The sequence below is a fragment of the Equus quagga genome, chromosome 13 (genome assembly GCF_021613505.1).
Source record: "Equus quagga isolate Etosha38 chromosome 13, UCLA_HA_Equagga_1.0, whole genome shotgun sequence".
NCBI lineage: Eukaryota > Metazoa > Chordata > Mammalia > Perissodactyla > Equidae > Equus > Equus quagga.
In genome coordinates, this window is record NC_060279.1 from 102,694,835 (window position 1) to 102,706,862 (window position 12,028).

General features: G+C 42.0%; 1 protein-coding gene across 4 annotated transcripts in view; it reads right to left on the minus strand.

The window, feature by feature from the left end:
* The window catches only part of LSM14A (LSM14A mRNA processing body assembly factor), a 49,859-nt gene extending 38,049 nt beyond the window's left edge, over positions 1 to 11,810 (minus strand). For all 4 annotated transcript variants that reach the window (XM_046681471.1, XM_046681472.1, XM_046681469.1 and 1 more), the window contains exon 1: positions 11,537 to 11,810. In XM_046681471.1, the coding sequence (XP_046537427.1) occupies positions 11,537 to 11,657 (121 nt within the window). In that variant the 5' untranslated portion in view covers positions 11,658 to 11,810. The remainder of the gene's footprint in view (positions 1 to 11,536) is intronic.
* Between the last annotated feature and the right edge of the window lie 218 nt (positions 11,811 to 12,028).

Genomic DNA, 12,028 nt, shown 5'->3' on the forward strand with positions numbered 1-12,028 from the left:
CATCAACAGGACACAAAAACAGAAAAAACAGCATGTTTAAAAAACAGTATATATGCAAAAGCATCAAACCAGGGGAAAAAATGTGGTTAAAAGTTGAACTTGGGGGCCGGCCCGGTGGTGCAGCGGTTAAGTGCACACGTTCCGCTTCAGTGGCCCGGGGTTTGCTGGTTCAGATCCCGGGTGAAGACTTGGCACCGCTTGACCAGCCATGCTGTGGTAGGCGTCCCACAGATAAAGTAGAGGAAGATGGGCATGGGATGTTAGCTCAGGGCCAGTCTTCCTCAGCAAAAAGAGGACTGGCAGCAGATGTTAGCTCAGGGCTAATCTTCCTCAAAAAAAAAAAAAAAAAAGTTGAACTTGGTATTTTTCATCTTTCTGATATGTATCCATCAGCACAGTACTGGTTGTACATCCAGTAACATACACTAACTCCTGCTGAAACCATGTGAGAGACTGCACATTTGGAAGAAGCTGTTATATATGGGTTTAATACAAGGTTTAATTAAGTACTGAAAGAGCACCATTTTTAAAGCTCTCTCTTCTACGATGTAGAACCCTTGCACAGAGCCTGATGGCAGGGTGGTAGTAAGCAGGCTCTGGATCTTTTACTTGGGGGGAAGATTTAAAGGTTTTATTTTTCCTTTTTTCTCCCAAAGCACCAGGGTACATAGTTGTGTATGTTTAGTTGTGGGTCCTTCCAGTTGCGGCATGTGGGACGCCGCCTCAGCATGGCTTTGATGAGTGGTGCCATGTCTGCCAGGGTCTGAACCGGCGAAACCCTGGCTAAAGCAGAGCGTGTGAACTTAACCACTCAAACACGGGGCCGGCCCCAGGAGGGAAGATTTAAGAAATAAGATTCCACAGGCCTGCTCTTTGAAACAGATCACAGCCTGCCTCCAGAAACCTCCACTTTCTGCACACCTGCATTCTTTTCTTCAGCTCCCTCTTCACCCTTACCCACACTACTTTCTTTCTGTCAGGGAATGTTACTGCACTGAGCGAAACATCTGTCCTCGGCCTTTATCATCTCTTCCTGTACCCACTACAGACTAGTCACCCCTAATAGACACATTACTACTGACCTCCTCTCTGCAATATTTTCAATCTCTTCAGTGCTTATTACATGCCAATCACTGGTGACTGGAAGGTAAAAAACTACTGCCACCTCCAGAGTTCATGATCCAGATGACTTTCCCCTCACCTTTCCAAAATATTCTTAAAACTAACTCCTTACCATTTAACTCTAAAAGATAAAGTAACCTCCTGTTTGACTTAAAGACCCAAAGCCATCTTGTCCTTTTCATTAATATACTTCATTGTCTCCACTCATTTTCTTCCCTCTTCCTTGCAATCTTGGCGGGAAGTAAGACCCTTACATTTCTTTTAATCCAAAGTCATTGCCCACAATTATGGGTTTGAGACCTTGCTCAGTTAATTAGCCCCTCTCATTTGCAACTTCACTTGCTTCCTCCATGCAAGATTCTTCCCCTTGGATTACTAATATATGCAGATCTACTCAGATATACCTTTCTCTGACCATGAGAATTTCAGACTGAGTTTAAGGGAATAATGACTAGTGAGAATAAGAATTTAGAGAGAGTGGCATGATGAGAGAATTGTAAAACCAAAACACCAATCTGAAAATTCAGATGGTGATGCACTAACAAAACAACAGTAATAATGCAAAACACATTTACAAGGATCTCTTTGAAATTGTAGATAAGAGATCCCGAAACATTTCTATAAAGCGCAGGATGGCAAAAGAAAATTGATCTATACTCATTATCACTAATCTGAGAAAATAATATATCCTCAACACTGTCTTCACTTATCACAGTCTTTTTCTATTAAATATCAAGTTGTTCAACTACACATTCCCTGACCAAGGAAAAAACTTCAGAAACAATAACCCTTCATGTGATCAACAAGTGGTTAATTTGCCATGGACAAAGGACACAAAGGGGAAAAGATGCTGATGGATACTAGTGAAACATATAAGAAAAGCTTCATAAGCACAAAAAGAAAACAGAAAGTAAAATGAGAACACAGAAGGTATACCTAACACTTCCTGATTAGGAGAATCTGGCAAGGCTTTGCAGGGGTGATGATGCTCAAGCAGAATCTAGAAAGATAGACTTGATTCCCTCATGATTCATTCCCAATTCTGGTTGACAGGAACCACTATAGGTACCATCATTCAATTTCCCCCTGTTCCTTGTCTAGTCAATTTTTTAAAGGCCAACCCACTATCCTGATTTCTCATGTATCCGTTCCTTCCTCTCTGTATTACTAGTTTAGGCTTATAGTTCTTCTTTCCCAAACTCTTAAAATATTCCAACTGACCTCACCATTGTCAGAGTCTCCCCTCGCCCCCAACCAATTTTTGCACAATGCTGTCAGTATAAACTTCCGAAAGCTAGACTTTAACATATCACTTTATTGGCTAAAACCTTTCAATGGCTCCCTACAATCCACCAAGAAAACCCAGACTTACCAGCCTACCATTCAAACGACAAACTAAATAAATTAAGATAAATTTAGCAGTGGAAGCAAAATAAAAGGGGAGGGCGCCTCTGAGTTTATTATTCGACACATTTTTATTGGTACTCGAGCCCTCCAGAGCTGTTAGTTCTTCTCTTTCCTTTGTGACTTCTTTCTCAATCTGTTGCACTGTTCATTTCTTCAACAGCCACGTGAAGAGTGGGGGAAGAACATCCAATTCAAGGGAATCTTGTAAAAAGCCCCCAAATCTGAAGGAACCCGATTGACCTGAAGACCTAAATATGATAGCCAGTGTGGTCCCAGCTTAAGTGAGCTGCAAGGTGTTGTGGGCCAGGATAAGAGTTTTGGACTTTGTAGTTGTTTCTGTGTTTGCTTCCCTGTTAGACTGCAAACGTCCTGAGGCCTGAGACCAGACACTTCTTCCTAGATATCCTCCTCATGTGGCTAATCGCGACTTATCTGTCAGGCCCTAGCTTAGATGTTGTGTCCTCAAGAACGTTATCTATATTGTTCGCTTTTGATTCCTAGCATCTAGCACAGTGTCTAGCATGTTGTCACACTAAGCGCTCAGTAATTCTCTTAAATGAACAGCTTATTAAATAATAAGCACCAGGCAGATGCAAGCTTCCCCTATGCCCCATTTGTTCCATGCCATCTTTAGTGTGGCAAGTCCCTTTGCTTTCAACTGTGCTTAGGTTTCTCCAGAACCTCTATGTTACCTCCTCCATAGAATACCAGTGTTGGAGAAGAGTAGTTATCCAGTTGTGTGAAAAGGGGACTTGGAAATCTGACAACTATTGAAATAAATTTTGAGTTCATCTTCCAGTATTAGCTCTATCTTCACCTCTAATTACTTCATAGTCTTCTAGTTTCCATTGCGCCTGATGATGCCAATTCCTGAGCCTTTTAGGAGTTTGGGTGCAAATCCGGTTACTACTTGGCTTTACTCACTGCCCCTACTTAGGTTGCAGCTTTCTCAATTCTGCTAAGAAGTCATTTAAACTCATCCATTTGCTTTTCAGCCTCCAAAATTTTGTTGCTGTTGTCTCCTTTCCAAGTCTACTCTGTTCTCTATTGGTTTATGTCTTTTCTAAAAAGTCCCTCTCATGTAGTTTTAGTATGATTTATCAACAGGAAGGAAAAGTAAACGCATGTCCAATCTGCAGTCTAAATTTAATCTTGACTCTTGAAGCTGCTTTCAGTTGAGCATTCTTCCTTGTGGTTGGTTTTATATTTTAATCTCTCAAACTATAAAACCAAGAGACAGAGATATAAAAATATAAAACCAAAAGAAAAAAAAGATAAATGCATCCAATAGGAATTCAGAAACAAAACAAAACAAACAGGGGTGGGGAGGAACAGAAACTAATTTGAGAGACAGAGAGTAAATTCATTAGGTAAGAGACTTGAGTCTTCAGATTTACAAGGTCCACAGAGAATCACTAAGGAAAAAAACACACCAGTGGGGTAACATTTCTGAACTCCAAGGATAAAAGCTTCCAGAGAAAAAAGTGACTGAGAATCAGATTGGCATCAGCAACACCAGAATGTGAGAAGACAACAAATTAACTTCAAAGTTCTATAGAAAAAAGATTCTGAATTTAGAGTGACATAACTGACCAATCAATCAAGTAATCAAGAAAAACAAAAGTTCACTAAGAAAATTTGCCACCCACAAATTCCAAGTTTCTTTTAAAATGACAAAGATAACTTGAGCAATATTGGGGGAAAAAGAGAAGCAAGTAAGAGATCAACATTGTAAGCAAGAAGCAGGAACCCCTCTGCATAGACTGGTGAGAGTTAATGGACCAGAGTAGAGCAGCAGAGGTGGTAAGAGGTCAAATTCTAGATATATTTTGAAAGCTGAGTTGATAGGATCAGAAACACATATGAGGTGTGAGAGGAACCGAGGAATTAAGGATGACTCAAAGGTTTTTGGTCTTACCAACTAAAATAATGAGTTGCCATTTGATTAGATGGAGAAGGCTGTGAAGAAAGAGGTTTGGGGCATACTGAATGGGAGACACCTAGCAGACATCCCTCCAGGATGAGACGTTAAAGGGGCAGTTGGATATACAAGTTATGAGTTCACAGGAGAGGTCCAGGCTGGAGATAGCAGTCAGTAATGTATAAACAGTATTTGAAGCTACGAACTGGATGATATCATCAAGAGAAGAGTACAGATGATAAAATAAATAAGTAAATAATTTTTAAAAGGGAAAAAAAAGAGAGAACTAAGCCCTGGAGCTCTCCAACATTTGGAAGTTTAGGAGTTGAAGAAAGAATAAAGGAGACTGAGATGTAACCAGTGAGGTATGAGAAAACCAAGGTAACGTCAAGTGATGTGTTTTACGAACAGACCAATTGCGCCATATACTGCTGATCAGTCAAGCAGACTGAGGATAGGAATCAACCACTAGATTTAACAACATGGAAGTCTTTGGTAACCTAGATAAGTACAGTTTCTCATCTGTGGGAAGAAAAACCTAAATAAAGTGGGTTCAAAAAATAACAAAAACAAGTAGTACAGACAACTCCTTCAAGGACTTTTAGTGCAAAAGGAAGGATAAAAATGGGGCAGTAGAGAGAAAAGAGGAAATGCAGTTAAGAGTAGCAGAGCTTTTGTTGTTGTTGCTGACGTTTTTAAGATGGGTGAAGCAACAGCATATCTGTAAGGAGACAAGGAGGATTTGGTAGATAAGGAAAAACTGAATACACAGGAGAGAGAGTAGAGAATTGCTGGAGCACTGTCCTTGAATCATCGAGAGGGGATGAAACCTATTACACAAGTGGAAGATGGCCTTAGAGAGTAGAACAGTTTATCTATATTGACCGGAGAAAGGGTAGAGGTTTGGGGCACAGATGCAGGTAACTGGGTAGATGTGGGATGAGTTGATCAAAAATTCTCTTCTGTTTGCTACTCTTTTCTTAATTAAATAAGAAGCAAGGTTCACAGGCTGAAAGTGAAGATCAGGGAGTAGGGGCTGGAGGTCTGAGGAAAACAGAAGGAATGAAATATAGTCATGCGGAAAAACAAAATGAATGCACTATGGGAAAATAGTATGACTACTGGGAAGTAATCATGACTGCAAGGGTTAGAGAACATAAATCTAAAGTGAAACTGGTCAGCATGTCTGTGCTAACAGAATCAGGGTTGTGGTTTCTCCAAGCTTGTGCAAGAAAGCAGGAGAGGAAGAAGGGTTGAGAGTATATGCTGGTACTGATTGTAACAAGTGCTTGTAGAATTTAAGCAGGATAAAGAGGGAAGTAAAGTTTCATGGGACAATGAAAGGTAGTAAGATCCACAGAGTGTAGACTATAGCAGGCCTCAATGACTGATGGAGTTGGGGTACTAGAGACTGAGTACCTAGACAGAGATAGAGATGGTGGTTGGAAATAACAATGAGATACCTACTCTCTACCAAGCACCTACAATAAACTAGTTACTTTTGATACTACCTCTTTTAATTTCCAGAAAGACTCTGAAAGATGGGCATTATTATCCTTATTTAAAAGACAAAGTTAAAGCTAAGGTTAAATGACTTGTCCAAGGTCTAAGAGCTACTAAGTATTCCAATTGGCCCTTTGGGTCACATTTTCTTCCACAAACAAACAAAAATCCCATAAGACTAGAATAAGACTTTTGTGAATAAAATATTTTACAGATTAACACTTTACCTATTAAAAAATTTACTTCAGGGGCCGGCCCCGTGGCCCAGCGGTTAAGTCGCACGCTCCGCTTCAGTGGCCCAGGGTTTTGCCAGCTCAGATCCTGGGCGGCATCCCGCATGCCACAACTACAAGGACACATAACTAAAAATATACAACTATGTACAGGGGGACTTTGGGGAGAAAAAGGAAAAATAAAATCTTAAAAAAAAATTTTACTTCAATGATATCCAGTTTTTAAAATGGTTAACTGAAGTATTACTTTAAAGTATCATAGAGAAAACAAAAGGTAAATTGTTCCCAGAGGGCATCTTCTACCACAGATTTCCTGAGGGCCTGCTATGTGCCATGCCCCGTTCTAGGCACTGAGGATAGAGCAACCAGTGAGGAAAAAAGCACGCCTTTATGGTGCTTCCATTACGTGGGGGGGAATCTCTTGGTATCCAGGATCTAGTATGTGCTTGGGCATCACATTCAGACAAGGTGCAAATACAGCTGGAAATATCCTACAAACTATTAGTTCATATCACCACTTTGCAGTTCCCTCAAACATCCTGAAATGATTCTTCCCTTAAATTTTAAATGAAAATTATAATTGAGGTTGAGTCATAAGGTAAAACTCTGTCTCCCCAACAATGTCAATTTTGTCACAAGACTTTATCCTCTGTATCCCTAGTCTCCAAAAATCTGTTAGGGAAGGCAACAGATCTTAGGTATTTTAATTTTAAAGAGAAATACAATTGTGAACATGGAAAAATATTATTTGGAGATATCCCCAAAAGATTTCTATGAAATTAATAAACTAAAATGCTAAATCATTTCCATTTACTCATTCATTAAATAAACATTGGTTCATCCCAGGAGCTGGGGTGGCGGGCCATGGCAAAGGTGAAGACAGACAATAAACACATGCAAATAAGCAAAGAAGATTATGCATAGACCATAATCAGTGCTAGGAAGAAAACAAACAGCTGTGACAAAGGCCACAAGAAACAAACACCCCACATTAGTTATTAACATACTTAAATACTTAACAGACTGACCCGCAAGTCTTTCTAGGTTGTCTTTAAGATTTCTTGACATTCGTTTACAAGATTCTGGGTATCAAATCCCATCAAACTTACCTCAATTTCACTTTCACAGAACTAGAGCTAGTCTGTGAAATCTCTAGCAGAAAATAAAGGACATCATCCATTTAGCAGGACCTCTGGGATTGGGTTTTGATTGTATACAGTGTGACTATGTAATTTATTATCTAAACTGGAACATTTTCAAGAGAGAAAAGGGATGTTTTCCTAATTATGCCCAAACAACAGGCACAAACGGGGACTTTCCACCAGGGCAAACCAGGTCATATGGTCACCCTAATTACATACCACATCAAACATAACTAGTCCAAAATTTCAAGAGTATTTTATAGTTCCAGATGGATTTAAAGTATAAGTAATATCCAAGTAAAGGATCTAAATTATAATCTGGACCATAACAACCAAGTGAATCCCTCACTAAATTTAAAGATTTAAGGGTCAGCCTGGTGATGTAGTGGTTAAGTTTGTACACTCCGCTTTGGTGGCTTGGGGTTGGGAGGTTCAGATCCCAGATGCAGACCTAGCACCACTCATCAAGCCATGCTGCGGCAGTGTCCCACATAAAATAGAGGAAGACTGGCACAGATGTTAGCTCAGGGCCAATCTTCCTCACAAAACAAAACAAACAAACAAAAAGATTTAAATACGTCACATTATATAAAAAATCAATTTCAGTGTATTATAGACCTAAATATGAAAAGGCAAAATAAAATGTTTTGAAAAGATAATCAAAGTATCTCCATGACCTCAGGGAAGGGAAAAATTCCTTAAAAGAAAAGAAACAGCCATAAAGGAAAAGAGTGATAGACATGTCTACATTAGGGGCCGGATCCGTGGCTGAGTGGTTAAGTTCGCCCACTCTGCTTTCGTGGCCCAGGGTTTCACTGGTTCAGATCCTGGGCGCAGACACGGCACCGCTCATCAGGCCATGCTGAGGCGGCGTCCCACATGCCACAACTAGAAGGACCCACAACTAAAATATACAACTACGTACTGGGGGGATTTGGGCAAGAAAAAAAAAGATTGCCAACAGTTGTTAGCTCAGGTGTCAATCTTTAAAAAAACAACAAAAACATGTCTACATTAAAATGAAGAACTTCTGTTCACCAAAAGAAAGCATTAAATGGGAAAAGATATTTGCAACAGATAGATCCAGCAAAGGATTCATATTCAGAATACTGAACTCTAGAAAAAGATACACATTTAGTAGAAAAAATGGGCAAAAGATTTCAAAGGCACTTCATGAAAGATGAAATCCAAACAACCAAGATATGGAAAGGTGTTCGTCTCAGTTATCAGGCAGGTTAAAACGAGGTACAACCACATACCTACCAGATTAGATAGAATTAAAATATCTGATACTAAGTACCACTGTTGATGAGGGATGTGGAACAACTAGAACTCTCATATACCATTAACTGAAAGAAAAACTAGTTAACTACTTTGGAAAACTGCTTGGCATTACCTAATAAAGATAAAGACCCACATTCCCCATGATCCTGTAATTCAAAGTATATATCCTCAAGAAAATTACATAAACATGCATCAGCACACTTGAACATAAATGTTCATAAAGGCACTGTTCATAACAGCCAAAAACTGTAAACAATTTAAACATCAACTGCAGAATATCCAAAACTGCAGAATGGATAAACTTGTGTTATATTCGTGATACTATGTCACAACAAAAGCCAAAATAAAATATATACAAGATTCCATTTAGATAAAGTTAAAAAACGGACAAAACTAAACTCTATTATTAGAGATGTAAACTTAAGTGACAAAACTATAAACGCCAGAATAACGTTTATATATCTAGTTTAAGAGGGTAGTAGCTGTGATGGGAAGATGCAGGGGGTGGGAGGCTTCTGGGATGCTGGCGTTGTCTGTCTTGCTCTGGGTGGTAGTTTACAGGATGTCTGTTTCAAAATATTTCATTTTTATCTATGTATCTTTTCAACATGTGTTATACTTCACAAGAAAAAAAGGAAAGAAACTGGGTGGGGGGTGCGCGAGGAGGAATTAACATCCTAAAGAGAATTCCAAGAATGTTCTCAAAGAGATTAACTTAATCCATAGTTTAAAAAGAGTAACAGGGATCTCTAAATCCAAATATATACTGTATTCTAAACATACTGTATTTTACACACAAAAAATGAAATATATAACTAGGTATACCTGAAATTTATATAATGTTATAAACCAATGTTACGGAAATAAAAAAATTAAAATTAAAAAAATAAACATACTGTATTTTAAACTTCATGAATAAACTTTCACTTTAATCTGTTAGACTGCCACTCTTCATCCAAATTTTGAAAAAGGCAGAATTTCAGATATCAAATAACTCAACAAGTCAAAGACCAAACACCCCACTTTTAGCTCTGAAATTTGAAATAAGTGCCCAGTGTTGATTGGACAGTTATAAAATAGGTTTAGATTAGATACTGATAAGTAGAATAATATTAAGATTTGGCAAGTCCAGTTTTTGAAAACAAGTAAATTCCCAAACCTCTGTTAAACATTAAATAACTCATATTGCTTAAGAAAAAGCATATATTATGTATGTGGGATTAAATATCAAAGCCAGTAAGTACACACATAAACTCAATGACTAAAAAAGTCTTCTCACTGTTGTACTCACATATTTATCAAGTCATGATACAAGAAACAAAGTTATGTTTGACATATGAATTTAACTATTACAGACTAATAACAGGTTGATTGGCTCCAGAAGCTGTTGAAAAGACAAATTTTTCAAAAATGTGGGTCATTAACAAATATAAACATTTTTAGGTTCTTCCATAAAAGAGTATATTCATGCATTTTTTAAAAGACTTACTACATTAGAAATCTTAAAAATGTGTGGATCTTCTTTGTGAGGAGCATAGGTAACACAACCAACTCACTGATAAGTCACTAAGCTAGCAAGACACCTTAAAATTCAGATTAGGTAAAACAATACTTTTTAAAAAATGGTTAAACCTCTTTAAGGAGAAATGCTGTTTTCAACCTGTATACGGCTCTCACCAAGAACCTTAAGAGAGCCTTTTCCATAATTTCATAAAGCCATAAAAATTAAAACATTATACAGTTAAACATCCATCTGGGGGGGAAAGAAACAAAAAGAAAGGAAACTAAGATAAAATAACTTAAGACTCCCTACTCGGGTAAGATTCGTCCCAACATGAGCGATATTAAAAAGGATCTACTAGAGCACCCAAAAAATGTCATTCTATACTCGTTTGATACTATGAAATGACTCTCCTATCAGCTAAAGATTAAAACCGTTTTCGCAGATCCAGAAAATTTTCTTCCTACCGCTGGACCTCCGTCCCCACCATGTCGCTCCTTCCACACCTCCACCAGATGTGCTGGGAAGATTCCCTTAGTTCTCTCGCTTCCCTCTCCTAAGTACTCCAAACTTGTAAGATTTCCTTTAAGATGAGGAGCTAAAGTTTATTTTCTTCCTGGCTTCCTGGCGGAGCGAAGGCTCAGCACGTGCGAACGGAAACAAAACCCACAGCGACGGTGGCAAAGCTGAACACCCCGGGCAGGGGGACCTCGCCCCCACGCCCCGCACCCCAGTCCCGGGGCGCCCGCCCACCACTCGCATCCGCCTTGTGAACGAGGATCCGGGGTCCAGCTTGAACCCCCCTCTCCGGCGGGTTTCCAGAAGCGGGGTGGACGCGAGAGCAGCGAGCATTCTGAGAGCGGGGGTTGCACAACAGCTCCGAGCAGGGTTCCGGCTGAGCATGTAAACAGCGCGGACGCCGAGGGGATGGGCCCGGCTCGACGGCGCCCGCGGCCACCGCCAACCCCAAATTTGGGCTCCTTACTTACGGTTCACCTGAGGAACGCCGCCGCCAACCGGAATTAAGGACGGGATTTCTCCCAGGGGTGCTGCACAATCAGCAACTCAGCAGGGACTCAAGCTGGGCGGAAAAATTCTTTGGATACTCAGGCTTTGTTTCGTGGGAGGACGACAGAACCACCGAATTTCGGAGTTGGAAGACACGGGGCTCCGTGTTCTCCGGACCCTCCTCGGGCTTCGGGCCGCCCCGCCCGCCCCGCTCTCGGTCCCGTCGTGCCCGGTTGGAGGCGCGGACCTTCGGCGAGGAGGCCGCGGCCCGGCCCGCGACGCCGGGGCCCGGAGGGAGGGAAGGGAGCGGCCTCCGGAGGACGCCGGAGGGGGCGGGGGGCGAGAAGGCCGCGAGCACGGCGCAGCCCCGAGCGGCCGCCCGGCCCGGCCCGGCCCCGAGCCCGCCCCGACGTACCTTTGGCGAGGGCTACGGTGGAGTTCTCGGTGTCGATGGTGTAGAGGATGCCCTCGTAGCGGATCTCCGCCTTGGAGATAAGGCTGATCTTGCTGCCGATGTAAGGGGTGCCCCCGCTCATGGCGCCGCCGCCGCCGCCGCTCCGGCCGCTCGCAGAGAGGCAGATCCCGCGCCGCTGTCGCCGCTCCGCACGCCCGCTCGCTCCGTCGGCGCCTACAGCAGCCGCCTCAGACCCAACATGGCGGCGGCGCCGGCTCCGCTACCCTCCCCCAGCCTCCCGCCCTCAAGCCGCGGCGCGGCGGCGGCGGCGGCTGCAGCGGCGGCGGCGCGGGGCATGCTGGGCCGGCGAGGCTGCGTTCTCGCGAGACTCGGCCGGCTGCGGGCGGCTCCGCGCCGGTCCGCGGCCTCCGGAAGCCGGGCAACGCCGCTTGGCCTAGTGTAGCACACCTGTGCTCGCGCGGCTTGAGACGTGCGCCTCGTGGCGCCAGGACG